At 44.1% G+C, this 19,165-nt stretch overlaps 1 protein-coding gene across 4 annotated transcripts in view; it reads left to right on the top strand.

Annotated features, from left to right (window-relative positions):
• The first annotated feature begins 2,579 nt into the window (after positions 1 to 2,579).
• MAPKBP1 (mitogen-activated protein kinase binding protein 1) overlaps positions 2,580 to 19,165 on the top strand; it is a 52,299-nt gene continuing 35,713 nt past the window's right edge. Inside the window, exons 1-2 of one of the 4 annotated variants that reach the window (XM_044232121.1) lie at positions 2,580 to 2,690; positions 3,238 to 3,460. In XM_044232121.1, coding sequence (XP_044088056.1) covers positions 3,344 to 3,460 — 117 coding nt within the window. In that variant the 5' untranslated portion in view covers positions 2,580 to 2,690; positions 3,238 to 3,343. Of the gene's footprint in view, positions 2,691 to 2,727; positions 3,461 to 19,165 lie in introns of those variants that run through there. The other 3 variants (XM_044232120.1, XM_044232123.1, XM_044232122.1) reach the window with 3 other exon arrangements.

The following is a 19,165-nucleotide window of genomic DNA, read 5'->3' as shown; positions in this document are numbered from 1 at the left end:
TCTCACTACCATTTGGAGAAAAAGATCAATCAAAAATAAATGCATTTTCAAAACTAAGGGGAATAATTTGATATAAATTCTGAACTGAGGCATGTCTGTAGTATATTAAATATGCTTTAACTGCTCTACAGAGGTACATAAGCATTGAGTAATGGTGTGATGGAGGCGTATGTGGAGGGTGAGAAGGCTAAACCATGGAATGGGTTGGGTATTTTGAGACAAATCTAAGCTCTACTAAATTTCTTACATCATTGCAAACTGCTGTTAGAAGAAATTATGTTAAATAGGAAAGCAGTCTTGGAAGCATTGTTTTGAGATCCATCATGTTTCCAACTGCAAGCATTGATCTCAGCTGTCCACAGTGCCTTGCATGTGAAGGTGCTCAATAAATATTTGAACTGATGAGCAAATGTTTACTCCAGCCTGTTAGTTTTCTAGGATGTTAGAATTGCACCTTTTTGCATGTTAAGCCTAGAGTGAATTTAAAAATCTGGTCTAATGAACATAGTGCAAAATTGTATGCATCTATTCCTACACATCTACATTTTAGAATATGACAACCATGTATGTTTAGGACATACACAGGCAGAATAAAAAGTGAAATAGTGTATGGATGGTGAAATACATAAGGGTCAACTGTATTTGCAGGGTGGGTTGGCAATTAATTTGGAGAAAAGGGAATAGCGCTTTTATTCACACTACCTAGGATTACTGTTTTCGGAGGAAATAATTCATGAAGCATGGGAACAGCCTACAGCCTATTCCCATATTGAAAAGCTGCATAGTAACCTAGACAATAAATGGATTAAATGGTGAAGAATTAAAAATACATGGTTTTTGTTGGGATCTTAGACTGGAAGTATGCAGATTCTAGACTTAGAATATCTCATTACACTGTTCTCAGTTTTTCAGCCAGATCACTTTAGACAATGAAAGGAGCTTGGATTTGTCTCCACAACTTCAGATGAAAGTAATTTGGGGAACATTTTCTCTAAGGGGATAAACCAGGCTAACTTAGGACAGGAAATGACCAATGACACTTTGTAAACCTATTCGTCTGGCCACAAGGGATGTGAGAAAACCACTAGAGGACGCAAAAATGTGAGAATTAGGGACAACCGAGGGTGGAGGTGGGCAGTTGCTGGGCCATGTAGCACACAAGCAAGGACGGCAGGTGGCACCATTTACTAGTGTTATATTTGCTTCCTTCTCCCCCTGTCCCCCGCCCCCAGTAGAGATAAAATAGTGGCAAGGAATTGAAGGAACCGACTTTCCATTGAATACTCTGGCTGACCCTTGCCTCCTTCCTCAGATTTGAGAAATAAATGGAAAATCCCATTTTATGTTCCATTATGTCTGCAGTGTATGGTGGAAGAGAAGGAAGCCTCATGCCTCTCCTAGCTATTGCCAGTTGGTTGTCTAGGAGATGACTTAACTGATTTTTGTTTCAACTTGTGGGCTTTGCAGATCTTGTTTTTAATACACGGCTATAATACACCCAAGTACATACCTCTTTTGCTAAGGCGTCATCTCCCCCAGGGGTTCGAAAGATTTGGATAGGGTGAGACAAGATATATAGCAGTGTACACTTCATCTGGGGCCCAAGTCTTTTGGCTTATGTTAACCTTTTCATAGGCCATCTTGAAGTAATAATGACGCCAGAGGGCTTCTAGAAAACAAACTGAGACACCAAAGAAGTAATATGTAAAGAGTATTTCTGTGCGAGCGCTGCATTCCTCTCCCCCACAATGAGTTAGAAAGTTCAGACTATACCACTAAATCTAGTGAAAGCAAGCTTGATGGTGACCTCGCCAAAGTAACGATACTAGGGAAAACTAAATTTTGAAAGAAAACGGGGTAAAAATCTGGATCAACAAAGTCCTTGTCAGCTAGGTGAGAGAGTGCGGTGGGATATTGGAGCCTAAAGAAATGTATCTCAGGAGCATTCACTTACCTCACACATCTAAATCTCAGTTCATGGCTATCATTTCCTGCCCCTTTTCAATCATGGCCAATCAGGTTGCCCCCAGTTCAAAACACTTGTTATCATCTAAAGAGTTAGGGGAGTCCTTTCACATAGGTCAAAGCGCCGGGGGAGGGGGCGAGCAGAAACGATTCTAACCGCTATAAATTCCAGCGCTTGGGGTCGATGGGCGCAGAGCCTTGTAGCTGTACCTCAACCTTGTAATCGTGAGCTAGGAGTCAGTTTAGGCTGAGGTCCCCCAGGCCTATCAAATGCCAACCGCTGCACCCTGGGGGCGTGGTTACCGTCTTGCTGGAGCTCTGGGAAGAGCACTTCTCTGGAGGACCGGGCCTCATAATACCATAAAAGGCTGGTTCTCTCAATTCTGAAGCCATGTTCTGGTGACCTTCCTTTAGGAGCGCTCCCCGCGACTGCAATGTGCGAAACTCTTAGTTTTCGAGTCCCATCTCTGCTTCCTAGGCCCTTTCATTGGCTCCGCCCCCTTAAGCCTTACTGGTCCACTCTCAGAACGCCCTCCTGGTTACAGACCGCACCCACTCGCCTCGGCTCCGCCTCACCAGCCCGTAGCTTGGCCCAGGCGATAGTTCGCGTTTTGAGCCGCTCGTGCCACCATAGCTGCTGCAGCCGCTGCTGCTGCGGAGCAGAAATCGCCGAGCGCGATGCCTGAGGGCGCTGTGAGCGGGGTGCCCCCCGCGCCCTGGGGCTGGTGAGACTGAGCCCGAGCGGGGGCGCTGGCGAGTTGCTGGGGCTGCTGAGGGAGGTGAAAGAGTAGGGTCCAGGGCCCCTGCGGAGGGCGAAGAGCTAGCTCCGGAGGGTCGGGGGTGGGGGAGGGAGGCTCCCGTGGCAGAACGGGTTGCCGGGCCACTGCGAACCCCGCCGCGCCGAGTGTCCCTGCGGCCGCCAGCTCAGGTGTCCAAAGCCCTGGGCGGACTCTTCGGTGGCCTCGGCGGCCTCCTTCTTTAGACACTGCAGTTGCCATGGAAACAGTTGGGAATTAACGGGGAGCAGACCAACCACAAGCCCTACTAGGGCCAATCCCATCCCTCTGGCTGAATGCCTCTGGCAGGCGTGGGCCTGGTATTTCTTTGCAGCTCAGGCCTTTTTAACCCCTCTTTTTCATGGGTTTGTCCTTCAGACGTAAGAAACCACGCAGGGATTGAAGGCAGGTGTGAGGAGCAGGGAGAGGGTAATGCCTAGAGATAAGAGCTGCACACACGGCTAGGCAGAAGGTAAGGTGGCCTCTGCCATCTCAGGTCAGTGGGAGGGCATACTGGAAGGACCTGTGGAGTGGGAAGGCAGTGCCGCTTTTGAGACAAGTTCCAAGACTGGGCCAGGATCTGTCCCCGGGTGCTCCTCATCATGATGGCTGTGGAAGGGTCAACCATTACCAGCCGAATCAAGAACCTGCTGCGATCCCCATCCATCAAATTACGCAGGAGTAAGGCAGGAAACCGGCGGGAGGATCTCAGCTCCAAGGTGAGTCCTAGTATTGGGAGGCACCCCTTTCCAATCCTCCCGTCTTCTCTTCCATGTTCCTCTTTCACCTTCCTCTTTTCTTGGGAGAGAGAAGAACCAAAAGCTCCTGTCGGCTCTAAAGGATCAAATATGCCCATCTCTGCTCCTCAAGGAAGCAATGATTTCATTTTAGGTTAAAGGAAAAAGAGCAGCAGGAGTGGGCATGCCGAGATTTCTCCATGAAAAGGAATAAGAGAAAAGCAACCCGGGTTCACTTGTAGCTTTGCTACAAACTAAGACTGTGCTTGGGGAAGCCAGTTCATAAGTGATGACTCAGCCCATTTTGGATAAAGTAGTGGGACCACATACCCTGTGAAGGGCTAAATTGTGACTAAGGTTGCTGCAGGTGTTAGTGTCATGGCTGAGGTTATGCAAGACAGTAGTAGCAGAAAGAACACCTAGTTTGAGGAATTGGCTTGCTATGTGCTTTTGCCTGGGGTCAAAACAAATTTGTCTCTTCAAGAAGCCTAAATTAACTTAACTGGAGCCTTTTGTCTGCCTAGGAATGATAATATGCAAGGAGCCAGGTATCTGCCAGCAAAACAGTTCTCCTGGTTTGTCCTTGAACATTGCCTGTCTTACTCATTCTGTGCCTAGCACTGTTACACACACCCCCCCAACCCAACACTCCAGAAGTTGCTTAGAGGCCAGTCCTTTTCCATCCCCTCACTTGTCCGGGTGTAGGTCCTTATGTTTTCTTCAACTTCGTTGAGCCCCCACAACTTTGGGATTAGAAAAGTAGACCAAATTTATTTAATCCCTTAAGGAAACTAGGGCTTTGTTCCCATAGAATAGGTTAGACTTTTGTGTAATATTAGCAGCCAATATGCACAGTAGCCTTGTGCAGTACAAGATTGCTACAGGGAGAAGCATTGGAAAGAGCAGCATTTTATTGCCTTGCCTGTATCTCTTCAGAGGATGAGTAGGGCCAATGAGGAATAATTTAGAGTGCTCATGTACAACATGGAAGGATTCCGGGAAAGCTTAGTTCATATCTCTGTCCTTTAACAGAACCTTACTTCAATGTGGTCCGAAGGAGAACAGCCTTCCTGTATATTTCAGCAGAGGTCATATTGAATTGAAATTAGCCACAAGGTTTCATGGCAGTGGAGTTGGTGACCTTTCTAAGGACTCTAATAGGAATTCACTGTTCATATTCTCCAGAAGTAGGAGAATGATCCTGGAACTTAGAAACTGACTTAGATTTGACTGTCTTCGCTCATTTACCGTGTTGGATCATTCTTAGTACTGCAAGCTCTGTTATTCTTGGCTGGTAACTTGACAGTGACTACCACTATTGAAGCAATCTTCTCATATGTTTTGGCCTCTTTTTCTGACCAAGAATGCTATAGGTAGTAGAAATGTGTAATGGGAGTTTATTCTTCAGTATTAATACTTACTATAATTTTGGAATGGAATTCAGAAGGTACAGTTGCCATTCTTTAAAACTTCCCATATCACTCATCATTAAAGGACTCAACAAATATTTATTCTGTGCCTGTTATGTATGGAATCAGTGACGAATAAAACATCCTTGCCATCAAAGAGCTTGTGGCTAGTCAGATATAGAAACAAATAATTACAACTTGGTATGTTTAATTGCTGTCCTAGAAGTAAGCATAAAGGTCTTAAGGGCAACACATGGGAGGGAACCTAAGTCAGTTTAGGGGAATTAGAGAAGACTTCACAGAGGTGGGGATGCTTGAACTGTGAGTCCTGAGACAAGAGAAGAGAAGTTCTCTAGGAAAACAGTGAAAAAGAGTATCCCTCTGGCATCACCATTAAACATTCCTGTTTTCAAATAGAAATTCAGTGTTTCAGACTGCTTTAAATGGCTTTGTTTGTCCTAGAGCTGAGAATGAAGGAAATACTTAGCTGAAGTTGAATGACCCTTGAGTAGTCTGACAGAGCAAGAGTACTGGTGTCTATCTTTAGCACCCAAAAGTAGTTGCTGATTTTGTGTGCCCAGGACCCTACAGATGCCCGACCCCCCACACTCACTGAACTCTTGACTTAAGATGATTCTAAAAGCCTATCCTGTAGTAATCCACATAGGACATGATGTATAAAGCTTTGTGAGCTGCTCTACTATGTGGTGGCTGTGGGTCATCATGGTAACAATCAGAAAGCTTGTGATTCACGGATAACTAACGCTGAAGTAAAATTTGATGACCAAAAGACATATGCCTTTGAGGTTGGGGGCAGGCAAAGAAGGAAGTGACAGAGGGCCTTTGTGCAGCTTTTACCTCAGATGGCTTGCTGCTTGGAGTCATACTATTCCTCCTGTCTAAAGCAGCCTTTTCATCAAATTCTCCCCTTACTTTAAAAAAAAAAAAGATTTTATTTATTTTTTGTCAGAGAGATCACAAGTAGGCAGAGAGGCAGGCAGACACAGAGAGAGAAGCAGGCTCCCCACTGAGCAAGGAGCCCAATGTGGGACTCGATCCCAGGACCCTGGGATCATGACCTGAGCTGAAGGCAGCCACTTAACCAACTGAGCCACCCAGGCGTCCTCTACTTTTACATCCAATTCTATATTTACTGCAGCCACAGGGACTTCTCTGAGTAGCCCCACTACCTTGGAACCAATCTCTAATTGTTCTTTTATGTATGCCTTCATTTCTTAAGGCCAAGAGTCATGTTATTTATTTCTTTTACATCACATTGTTTAGTATAGTGTAAGGTGAGCAGTAAATCTTAAGTGCATAAATGAATGAAAACACTTTAATGGTGTCAGATATAGTGGGAATAAACTTGGAATTCCAGAAGAAAGGGAGATGATCAGGAGGAGTTTTGTGATGTCTTTGAAGAAAAATTGGAATTAGGAATATGAAAATGGTGAAAAAGAAGTAGAGATGTAGCCAGCCACGTTAGGTATGAAGGGCACAAGTGAGAAGAGGGGGTGCATATATGCAGAAAATAGTGCTCATTAAAGACTTTTTAACTCAGGAGAGACTTAGTTAAAATATGGTTGAAATATGGTTAAAAGCTGTAATGAGAGCCAAGTAGAAATGGCATTGAGAGTCTCGATTGAGAAATGGGTAATTGAGAGCTGGGATTTGTATTAAGCTTTCTCTAAGGGAGGGAAGTCTCTGAGTGAGATAGAATTAGAAAAGAGTAATTTGAGGTTTTCTTGCCAAATCTGCTGAGCGTTGATGAAATGTAACTCAAAGTTATCAGTTGTAAACACCCTTCAGCTTCAAATTCTCTACAGTTGTCAGTTTTGCCTTTCAGCAGAGGCTGTGTTTTCAGCCTCAGAAATGTGTGTGCTCTGGGTAGCTAGCCCCTCCCCCTCTTTTCTTAAAATTTCTGGCAGATTTTTATGTGGAGGGAGCTAGGGCATTTTTCTCTTTTAACAAAGGACAGAAATGGAATGAAGCCGAGCAGGCACGATTTAAGTTAGGGATACAAAAGGATTTCCTGTGCTGGAGAGTTGTTAGATTTTGAAAAACGTAAATGAAGAGGTTTTGAAAACCTCCTCCTCCCTAATAGCCGTTTGTCCACTCTGGGTTATGTATTATTATTTCTCCGGAAACAATGGGTGAAATGACTTGTAGCTTTCTTCTAGTTCTCAGTTTTTATGGGTACGAGTTTAACGCATTCTCTCTCATTTCTTCCCCAAATTTTCTCATGTTTGGTTGTATGGTGGTGCTTTGAGCCTTTTTTTTTTTTAATTTATTTTTATTTGACAGATAGAGATCACAAGTAGGCAGAGAGGCAGGCAGAGAGAGAGGGAGGAGGAAGCAGGCTCCCTGCTGAGCAGAGAGGCTGATGCAGGGCTCGATCCCAGGATCATGACCTGAGCCGAAGGCAGAGGCTTTAACCCACTGAGCCACCCAGGCGCCCTTGCTTTGAGCCTTTTAATATGCGGCTCTAAGAAGAGTTTTTGTAGGGGATTTTCATGGAAGAGAAAAAACTGGCAATAATCTAATTTTAGCTTTTGCTCAGTGTTTGAGTCCAGGTGTTAATACTGAGACCCTTTAATCTGTCAGTTCGGTATTGGGAAAGCATATTCATTTCCAGGGCATTTATATAGCCATCATTGGCTTGAGCTGGATGTCTCTTGACTTGGGGGAGGAGTCAGGACAGCAGTGAGACAGAACACTTTTGCAGTGTTTTAAAAAATACACATTCCTGGGCCCCATCCTAGCTATCTGGAATCAGAGGCTCTGGAGGTAGAGCTTTTTAAAATTGTTTTTTAATATGTTTTTTAAGAGTTTATTTATTTGTCAGAAAGAGAGAACACGCACACAAGCAGGGGCAACGGCAGGCAGTGGGGGAAGCAGGCTCCTCGCTGAGCAAGGAGCCTGATGTAGGATTCGATCTTGGGACCTGGGGCTCATGGCCTGAGCCGAAGGCAGACGCTTAACTGACCGAGCCACCCAGGTTTCCTCTTGGGGTAGGTTTTGGTAGTTGTTTCTTAAGGATTTTATTTTTTATTTATTGGACAGAGAGAGAAAGAGAGGGAGAGGAAGAGGGCGAAGCGGGATCCCCACAGAGTAGTGTATAATTTAAGTTCCACCAGAAGCCTGCTGCTGGATTACAAACCTGTGACTTAAGTGCTAGGACCTGAAATCTGTTGGCTTCATACCCTAGCACTCATCGAGGCTGCTTCTTCTTCGTTTTTTCAAAAATTATTTTGCTGGGGCACCTGGGTAGCTCAGTGGGTTAAAGCCTCTGCCTTCAGCTCAGGTCATGATCCCAGGGTCCTGGGATCGAGCCCCACATCGGGCTCTCTGCTCAGCAGGGAGCCTGCTTTCTCCTCTCTCTCTCTGTCTGCCTCTCTGCCTACTTGTGATCTCTGCTGTCAAATAAATAAAATCTTTAAAAAAACCCAAACACCTTACTGGTAGTGGTAAATATAAAATTAAAATTAGATTCTGTAAAATGGTAATGCTGGTTCATACTTCATTTACAACTCTGACTTAAAAGTTAAAAAAAATTATTTTACTTTATTTAGAGTTTTATTTATTTAATAGAGAGAGGAAGAGAGAGCATGAATGTGGGGAGGGGCAGAGGGAGAGGAGACAGAGATTCTCAAGCAGACACTTCACTGAGCACAGCCGGATGTGGGGTTCAGTCCCATGACCCTGAGATCATGACCCGAGCCAAAGTCAAGAGTCAAACACTTAACCGACTAAGCTACCCAGGTGCCCCCTCACTGAGGCTTCTTGAGAGTATAGAAAGATAGCCCAGTGAGTATACTGTCCTCCTTGGGCAGTTCTTATCTCCACTGTGTCTTTTAGACCAATTGCTATGTAAAGTGTTATGTCAGAGATAGGTCTGAGAGAACTGCCCTTTTGTAGGGTCAGATATGAGGAACTGATAATTGCCTTACTAAGACAGATCAGCAGGAATTTCCTCTGTGGGCAGGAATAGGAAACTATAATGTCTCTGAGTCCTGGCCAGTTTTTTATGTCACCATTCCACTACCCACTTCCCTTGGCATTCATAGGAACCAAGGATTTTTAGTGTTTAATACACCCTCTCGGGTTGCCTGGGTGGCTTGGTGGGTTAAGCCTCTGCCTTTGGCTTAGGTCATGATCTTGGGGTCCTGGGATTGAGCCCCACATTGCGCTCTTTGCTCAGTGGGGAGCCTGCTTCCTCCTCTCTCTCTCTGCCTGCCTCTCTGCCTACTTGTGATCTCTCTCTCTCTGTCAAATAAATAAATAAAGTCTTTAAAAAAAATACACCCTCTCTGGTCTCCCCACCTAGACGTAGATGGCCAAGAGTAGGGGGCCCCTGTGGGCCAAAGACATGCCCCTCACCGGCCTTTGTGAATGACCTTGAGCAACTTGTTATTGAGTTTTTTTTTAAATTTTAAAGATTTTATTTATTTATTTATTTGACAGAGAGAGAGATAGGGAGAGCAGGAACACAAGCAGGGGAATTAGGAAAGGGAGAAGAAGGCGTCCCACAGGGTAGGGAGTCCAATGTGGGGCTCGATCCCAGGACCCTGGGATCATGACCTGAACCGAAGGCAGACGCTTAACAACTGAGTCACCAAGGCGCCCCTTTATTGAGTTTTCTATCTCTGACTTATTCCTCAAGTAAGGCTCGTAAAGTGCCTTGAGCTTCCCAGAACAGGTTGTGTCCAAGGGAATGTGTGAGGTGTTCTCCTGGTTTTGTTCCTTTTGTTCCTTTGATCTCTGCTTCATTTCTCCTTCCGGTGCCTGCAGCTGCCCTCAGCTTTCAAAGTGATTCTCACTGGAGAGAGAGGATTCCTCTCTCCTCAGCCCAGCTCCTCCTTTGCTGTCTAAAATAGCCCAGCCTCTTCAGGCTTTAAGTCGTCTTGCAGAGCTATCCCTCATCTGCTTGGTCTCACTTATTTCAAAGTCTAACAACACTGCTGCTTTCCAAGTTTCTTTCCCCTCCCTCTGCTTGTAATTTAAGGCAAGTTTCCCCTGTTGGGTCAGTTTGAGTCACTATCTTATTTCTTGCCCATATTTTGAATGTCTTTGGGGCTATTGGTATTTCTCTGCCTTCACTCTTCCCTCTTCCATTTGTCACTTGCGTGTTTTTCACCTCTTGACTAATAAAAAATCATTGGTAGAAGTAAGCCTTCAGTCTGACTTCTGTAACCTCTCCGTCAACCTCCTGAATCTAAAGTTGGGCTTGTGTGCTCTTATCACTGCCCCTTTGTTTGGAAAACAGTCCAGAGCTTGAAATTTGGGACTCTGTTTATTCAAACTAAGCTTCTCTGGGAACGGGGTCTGTTGCACTGTTGTTCTCCAAGTATCTGTTGGTTTTACTTCATGGGCAGACTGCAATGTTGGTTAGAAAAACAGCTACAGTGTTTGCAGTAGGATTTGTTATATTATACATCACATTCCCATCTCTACAAGCTAAGCCTCTCCTCTGGGCCCATTGTCTAACGGGTTTTCTCGTAGTTTCCCTTTACAGTACCTCTCAGCAGAGTTGAGCAATGAGAGCTTGCCCACCTGCTTGGGTGTTTGATGAATCAGATCCACACTGTGGGTTTCACCTTAACTTCTGTTACCTCTTAAAATGAAAAGAAAGGCTAAGGGGGGGGCACAAAATTAAGTGAGTACGACAGACAGATGGGGCAGTGTAGATCTTTAGGGTTGGTATTTTTGAGTGTTTCCATTTTCCGCACCTTGGTTTCCTCCTCCCAACAGTTTAATCACCAAGTCTGCGGTGCTTCTTAATCGGCTACAGCATTTTCCTCTGGTTTTGAAGGGCACTTACAGAAGAGTGAGTTCACATCACAGGATGGGTATCTCTTCTTAGATTTCTTGGGAGTAAATTCCACCCGCTCTCATTTTATCCCAGAGAATGTTTATAATGCTTTTTGTTGCTTCTGTAATCTATAAAACACTCTTTTTTTTTAGATTAGATTTCTAAGTTTATATACTTTATCTCTTCCTAAAACTGGAATGAAGCTAAAGACCTTTTTCCCTCCTTGCCCCTTCTTTCATAGCTGAGATTTAAATTTACTCAAAGATCTTGGAGCACTTAGTGAAACCACATGACTGATTTTTTCTTTCTTTCCTTCCTTCTTTCTTTCTTTCTTTTTTTTTTTTTTTCCCAGTATGGTAGATTCTCTTTTGGAGGAATCCTGAGAAGGGAGTTTCTTAGGTTCTTCTGGATGTGAACATTGCTTCTCATTCATGCTGAGCACACTACAGTTTCTAACTTCCCATCATATTTCTCAGGCTTTGAGATCTATATTCCTTTAGTGGTGCCCCTGGTCATTTCCCCATATGCCCAGCTAACCTTGCTAAAGGTGGTGGCCCTCAAAAAACAAAACTAACTTTAAAAAAATTATGAAATACAGTAACATCATATTGTATATAATTAAAACATGGTCCCCATGTTTATTTTTAAAAAATAATTTATTTTTTAAAAAGATTTTATTTATTTATTTGACAGAGAGAGAGAGAGCACAATTAGGCAGAGTAGGCAGAGTGGCAGGCAGAGGGAGAGGGAAAAGCAGGCTGTCCATTGAGCAGGGAACCCGGTGCAGGGCTTGATCCCAGGGCCCTGGGATCATGACCTGAGCGGAAGGCAGCTGCTTAACCGACTGAGCCACCCCGATACCCCTCTCAGATTATTTTAGAGCCATCATTTGGTAACCCTCCTTTCCCACTACATCCTTGCATTTCTTCCCACCTCCAACTCCAGATTTCCACTTCTTGCCCTGTGGTACCATTAGGAGCAGTTGTACTGTTATACACAGTGGTTCTGTGGGTCCATGAATGTCAAGTTGACCGGGCACAGTTCTGTCATGTCAGATGACCATAAGCTGCAAGTAGTTGCTGCTTCTCTCTTGGGTTAGAGTGAGGTGGGGGAGTGAAGTGGAGACCAGCAGATGCTTTGCTTGTTTTGGTGTGGGGGGACTCAAGGGCCTCGAACCAGAATGTGTAGCTCACACTCCTGATGGCTTGCTACTTCTACCTTACCCCAGACCTCTCCTTGTTTATCTCTGTGCTCTGCCTTTTTATTTCTTTGCCTCTCCCTACTCACAACTGACCTTGTCTTTGAAACAGTGGAGAATTGCTGAGTTAAAATGCCTATTTTCTGTGGAAAAAAACTGCATCTAAAATGCCCCATGCCAGAGCTGATCTCGATGATGACAGCTGGAGTTCAAGTGACCATGAAAAAGAGCAAAAATGAGGTCATATGCCCACCTGACTCTTTGGTTGGGCAGGCTCCAAGGTTGCTAAGTTCCTTGAGCAAGGATCTTGCCTCCCCTGACCTCAGATTTGTATTATTTTCATTTCTTTTGTCAAATAGGCAATGATGGTAACATTATGGGTGCAAAAGCATGGGATCTTAATACATGCTTTCCTGCAGCTGCCCTGGGTCGTCTGAGGAGAGGAAGCCCCGGGCCAGGTGGATTGGGTGGTGGAGGGCAGCCCACAGGCAGTTTGTGATTGATCGTGGGGGAGGAGCTCAGAGCCTGCTCAGAGACTCTGACCCTTGCCACTTCTCGACTGCTGCGTTGGAGAAAAGCAAGCAGCTGCTTGTCAGAACCAAACATGGGGCAGGCAGGCTGTAGCTGCCCTCCTTGAGTTATCCTGATGCTCAGCTTCTGTTTGGGAAAAGGCACACATCCATGATTGTTTTCATATGGCATAGTAACCTGGTGCAGACTAAACATGTCCTTTCTCCTTACGGTGTCCTTCCTTCCCCAGGCTGCTTTGATCTCTCTAGTGAGGCATCTCCCCCCCCCCGCCACCGACCCTACCCCATCAGCAACTGTCTTCACGACTGGCCCTCATAGCAAACCCAGAACTGGCTAGTGAATAGGGTTTCTAAGAATGAATGTGCAGGCAGGTTAGTGGGCAGGGGCAAGAGGCCATGAGTGGTCTGGTTAAAAAAGCAGTTTCAGATTTGGGTCTACCCTAGAACTTTGCAGTTCACCCAGGCTCCTGAGTGAAGCCCCTGCTGCATTTCCTTGGGCTGTACATTGAGTAGTCAGGTGTGTGTGTGTGTGTGTGTGTGTGTGTGTGTGTGTGAGAGAGAGAGAGAGAGAGAGAGAGAGAGAGAGCGCTGACTTCTTTCTCCTTTGTAAAGTGAGAACACTGAGGGCTTCCTCCTTGGGCTGTTGTGAGGATTAAAGGAGAGCTAATGAATGTGAAAGCACACTTTAAGGTCTAAATAAATTTATCGCTGTTAAGGGGTTGCTAATGTTATCAGGGTCCATAGCTTTCTAAAATATTCAGGAATTTTTTTCTCATTTGCTGGCAAGATTTTATTCGTTCAGATTTACGTTTGGGAGGAGTCCCTTTTTGCAGGTTCAGCCTCTTCTGTTCCAACATTGAATCATCCTCCCCGTGCAGCTTTCAGTTATCTTCAGTACCTTTTTCTTGCCAATATTGTAACTTGTATCAACAATACTGACCAAGAGGAAGGCTTAGCAAACATTTTTTTTTTAATACCAACTCCTGTATAATTTATTATTTCAGGGCCTCGGGTATGATTTTTGGGAACTTTTGAAAAGTCTACCCCATGAACCAGGGCGGGAGGTAGGAGTCCTAGTTTACTCTATTTAGAAACCACTGGAGGGACACGCATGCTTTTTTAACAGCGATTAAAAATCTCTAGCTTCTCTAGAGATAATTTTTCTTCTTTGGGAGCCGGTTCATTTGTATTGAAAAATAATTTGGGAAATGAATTAGTCCTAGAGCTCCCTTTCAGACTAAGACTTTAAAGACAGAGTGAAAACGTGTTAAATTTATAACCCATTGTTTTAAGTTTTCTAATTTGCACAATTTGGTGATATCAATTAGAAGCAGCATTAATATATTCACATCTTTTGATCTAGCAGTTATAATTCGGGGCTCTATTCTATGCAAACATTCACACCACACAAAAGTGTATATGACTGAATTTTATTATTATTTTTTTTTTTGGTGTTATTCGCAATAGTGAAATCTTTGGAGTAGTCTGGGTAGCCATCAATAGGGAATTGGGATAAATCCATGAAATGAAACACCTTGCACTTGCTGAAAAGAATGAGGTCAATCTATATTTACTGATGTGAAAGGGTATACAAGATATATTAAGTGACAAAAAGCAAACTATATAACTTTTTATGTTAATGATTATATTTTTGTTAAAAGCTGTATGTTAGTATATGCATAGAAAAAAAAAGTGAGGCTATAAATACCAAACTGTTGTTAATATTGGTTACCTCAGGGAGGGCTAGTAGATTATGGCGGACATTCACTGTCTACATTTCTATATTTCTGTAACGTTGGAATTTTTTTACAATAAGTCTGTATTATTTTTGTAAGTAGAAAACAATAAAGATAAAGGTATCCAATTTAAACCTGTGTATTTCATATTTAAATCTAAAATGCTTAACTTTAAAAATCTGTATACTCACGCAAGCACAAAATTATGCACAAATGTTGAAAAATATATATGAAATTATAACTTGGGTTTTTTTTTGTAATGATAGGACATAAAAATGTTTTCTCACAAATTCATCATTAACTTGTTGAATTTGAGGTGATTCATTTTTTTTGGAGATAATTCATTTTTTGTATCTTCGGAAATATTTTCTTGGTTAGCTTTGGTAAACAAAATATTTATTTTTTTAAAGATTTATTTATTTATTTGACAGAGAGAAATCACAAGTAGACGGGGAGGCAGGCAGAGAGAGAGAGAGAGGGAAGCAGGCTCCCTGCTGAGCAGAGAGCCCGATGTGGGACTCGATCCCAGGACCCTGAGATCGTGACCTGAGCCGAAGGCAGCGGCTTAACCCACTGAGCCATCCAGGCGTCCCCAAAATATTTTTTTAATACTTTCTGAAGTACATATGCTTTCTTTCTTTCTTTCTTTCTTTTTTAAAGATTTTTTATTTATTTATTTGACAGACAGAGATCACAAGTAGGCAGAGAGGCAGGAAGGGAGAGAGGAGGAAGTAGGCTTCCTGCTGAGCAGAGAGCCTCATAAAGGGCTTGATCCCAGGACCCTGAGATCATGACCTGAGCCTAAGGCAGAGGCTTTAACCCACTGAGCCACCCAGGCACCCAGTACATATGCTTTCTGAAAAGATTTTTTACACAAATAATACAGAAAAACATAAAGAAAACATGTTATTCATAATTTCAACATCTAGAATAACTACTTATAGCTGTATCCATTTCTGATTATAAAGGATAGGTAATGTTCTTTTTAAATAACAGTACTGTTGGGGCCCCTGGGTGGCTCAGTGGGTTGGGCCGCTGCCTTCGGCTCAGATCATGATCTCAGGGTCCTGGGATCGAGCCCCACATCAGGCTCTCTGCTCAGCGGGGAGCCTGCTTCATTCTCTCTCTCTCTGCCTGCCTCTCTGCCTGCTTGTGATCTCTCTCTGTCAAATAAATAAATAAATAATCTTAAAATAACAGTACTGTCACTTTTATTTAAAAAGTTACCTCTGAGGGGTGCCTGGGGGGCTGAGTCAGTTAAGCCTCTGACTCTTGATTGAAGCTCAGGTCTTGATCTCAGGGTCATGAGTTCAAATCCTGCATTGGGCTCCATGCTGGGCATGGAGCCTACTTTAAATAAATAAATATTACCTCTGATCTCTTTAGACTTAGTCTTTAATTATGATTTTGTCAGATTTGTGAAGTAAATATATGTATGGCATATATTTATGTCATACATATATTTACTAAAGTCAAGGATGAAATGGTTTTGTCTGTAATCATTTAAAGCACATGGGTTATTCCATACAGGCCCTCCCCATTCTTTCTGGAAAGGCATAAAAATCCTGCTTCCTGCTCCAACTTCTAGGGCTGGCTGTGATAGATGGAGAATTCTCTAGGAGGTTAAAGAACTTACTGGGTAAGATGAACCAGGGTGTTCACAAATATTTTTAAAATACTAAAACATGGACTCAAATATTTATTAAACACTGTGCTCTGTGTTGTAAGCATAGAGTATAGGTATGGCCTCTGCCTTTCAGGAGACTAGTAGGAGAGAAGTAACAGATCCATAAAGAACTTCCGTACGAGGTGCTAAGTAGCACAGGCCATGTGAATGAGGCACATATTACCGTTGTAAGAGTACCAAACAAGGAACGAATTATTCCTGGCCACGGTGATCATGCAAAGAATCACAGGGGATATGATATTTGAGCTGATCCTTGAGAGGAAGGGAAGGATTTTAGGAGGGGGTGGTGGAAGGGAAGGGCTTCTTGGTAGAAGAAGATTATAAACTAAAGCCCCAAAGCACCTTTCCAGAATCATGAATAATCCAGATTGACAAATGCACATGATTCATATAGGTGAGTAGTAGGAAATAGAATTAGAAGAAAGGTATGATCACTTGACAGAGAGCTGCAGTTGCCAGACTAAGACATTCATAATTTATTTTGTCGGCAGTGAGGAGCCATTGAAAGTTTTTGAGCAGGGGAGGAACGTGATCAAAGCTGTGCTATGGCAAGATTGTTCTGACAGGTCAAGGGAGAAGAGGACAGAGTCCGAAGGAAATTGATTAGAAAGTCATTGCTATATACAGGAATGCGGTGCTGAAGGCCTAGTTCAGGGTCCTGGGATTCAGAATGGAAAGGAAGTGAGCATTTTGTAGAGGGGAGTCTCATGGCCCAAGCTGGCATGATTACAGGGGTACCAAGATCCTCCCCCAGGAGGATCACGCATCCACATTGCACACTTAGTTCAGATAAGGAACACTTAGTATTCTCCCTGGTTACAAAGTTTGGAAGCAACAGATTAAGAAAACTCAGGCATGTAGGGCTGGTGAATGTAGACCTTTCTTCATGATCAGACTTTTGCTAATGAAGTGTTGTTTGTGGTTCTGGTCTTGCTGTAGGAAGGACTGACACTAGATAGGAAAAAAAAATTTTTTTCCCTCTTATTCTGGTAGCTTAAGTTGAGGTACCTCCTATCCTGGCTTTCCTGATAACTGGAAGAGAAAGAGAGAGTGGGAAGTGCTGCTCTGTACCAGGCACTGTGTTGTCAACACTGCTCTTTGGACTTGGGTGCAAGCCGATGGTGATACCATAACAGAGTCCCTTAGCTTGGGAACGCTGATTTCCAGAACTCAGGTCTGAGGTCTGATGCTGCCCACACCTCTTCCTCCATCTGCACACGAAATCAGATGCTGCTGCTTTGGACACTATAATGTCATTTGCCTTGGAAATGGGTGTCAGCTGTCCATGTTGACTGTAGGTTCTAGAGCTGGCTGGACATAAGCAGGCCCTGGGGTGAGGTGCTACTCTGGCATTAGAAGATCCTCTGTTTATTTTTCTCTGCAACCATTCAGTGAGGAGAGGTCAGAACCCATTTTTTAGACCCATTTCAGGTACTGATAAGACTTGCTAATTTTAAAAAGTATGTTAAAACTAACAAGAGAGGACCCTATTTCCCTCTACTTCGTCCTGTGCCCTCTGCCTTCTACCTTGGTTCCTAGACCTATCCCTGAAGCTTCCATGAAGGCCTGGGGACTTCCCCAGGTGCTTTTCCACAAACTGCACCATTCTGATGGTTTGGGAGAACTCAAACTCCCTCCTCAGGTCACCAGAGTTTCTGGAGCCAGGCAGGCAGACATAGGTTTAAATACTGGGTCTTCCACTCACTACTTAACCTGATTCCTTCATCTGAAAAATGGAGATAATGCCTGTCCTTCATGAAGCTGTCAAGGGTAAGGGGCGCCTGGCTGGCTCTGTCAGTGGAGCATGCAACTCTTGATCTTGAGGTGAGGAGTTCAAGCCACACGTTGGGCATAGAGCTTACTTAAAAAAAAAAAAAAAAAAAAAGTTGTCAAGGGTATTAAATGAAACAATCTTACAATCTTGTAAATTGCCTAGCACAGTTCTTGGCTGAGTACACATTCAGTGAATGGCAGTTGTTACAGCTGTAGATCCTCTCCTTGCACAAGACCTTTCACACCCCATGGGTCTGGATATTCTTAGGAGAGCATTTGGAGCACTGTTTTCTCCTTAGTCCCAGGAGGGGCTGACATTTGGAAATAAAAAGGCAAAATGCTTTAATTTATAGTTCACTACCTGATTAATCATTAGAGCCCCTTGGAGAGCTTTAATATGCAGACTCCAAACCCCCCGGCTCCATGTCTGTTGAGTGAGAATCATAGGGTAAGGACTGATAACTGAGAAAGACTTGTTAAACCCTCTGAGTAATTCTGTTGGTAGGCCAGGATTGAGAACCTTTGTTCTCTAGTCTTCAGGGGTTTATGGCCAGAGGATCTCTAAGGTCACCTCCTCCCAAGCTGGGGCAGATTTACCTTCCTAGAAGCTGAGGCTATTTTAATCCCAGCCTGGAGAATTTGGCTCAGCTCCAACTCATGCTGAACTCTAAGCTTGGGAGCCCAGTTTTTCGGTCATTTTGGAAGTTACTTGTCTCTGGAAGCCTTCGTGGCATAGAGGGTAGAACTATAAATCAGCCAGACAGGATGGAGGCCAGGAGCAGCATGGAGAGGCAGGATCTGTCCTGCATCTTGTCGTGGCTGTCGTGTCCCTTCCTGCCTCCGACCAGATGGTACTTTGGACTCTGAAGGAGCAGGAGTGATTGAGCTTGGGCACGGTACCTACCTCTCCCTTCCCCCTCCCCAGGCCAGGCACTGGGTCCCTGCCCAGCTGGCGAAGTCCATGCACAAAGCCTGCTGGCCTTGGGCTTTCTCTGTGGCTTTTTTATAAGCGGCAATTGTCAGAATCTGGTGGCGAATCTGCTTTGTGAGATTAGAGTGTAGTGCGTGGGTAAGAGACAAGCATAGTTATTCTTAACCTGCAGGAAGGGAGGGGAAGGCGGAGAGTGCTCTGCCATGGACAGGTCTGTGACATACTTGTTTATAGAAATAGCAAGCCCATGGTTTGGCTGGAATGACTTACAATTCAAGTATTTATAGCTTGTGTTAGTGCGATTGAGAAGTGGGGAAAGGGAGAGGGGGAAGAAAGGAACTGGGGGCAACAAAACCAGAGGTCACCTTCCTCCCAGTTGCTGGGTTTCTTTACCACTTTGAGGTCAACTCAGTCCTAGATGACCCGGGCCTTTTGTGGCTCTGGCCTCTTTGTTCTCTTCCTCAAGGGAGCAGCTGCCAACTTATCCTTGCAGACTCACTGGAGTGGACCCTCACGCTGAGCAAGGAAGGGCAACTCCATGCCACTTCTATCGCAGACTCCAACAAGAAGCCCTTCGCTAGGAGAGCCATTGTATTAGCTGCACAGGCTGG

This window comes from Neovison vison, chromosome 13 (assembly GCF_020171115.1).
Source record: "Neovison vison isolate M4711 chromosome 13, ASM_NN_V1, whole genome shotgun sequence".
NCBI lineage: Eukaryota > Metazoa > Chordata > Mammalia > Carnivora > Mustelidae > Neogale > Neogale vison.
Note: the sequence above shows the minus strand (reverse complement) of the source record. Positions and strands in the feature narration are given on the sequence as shown.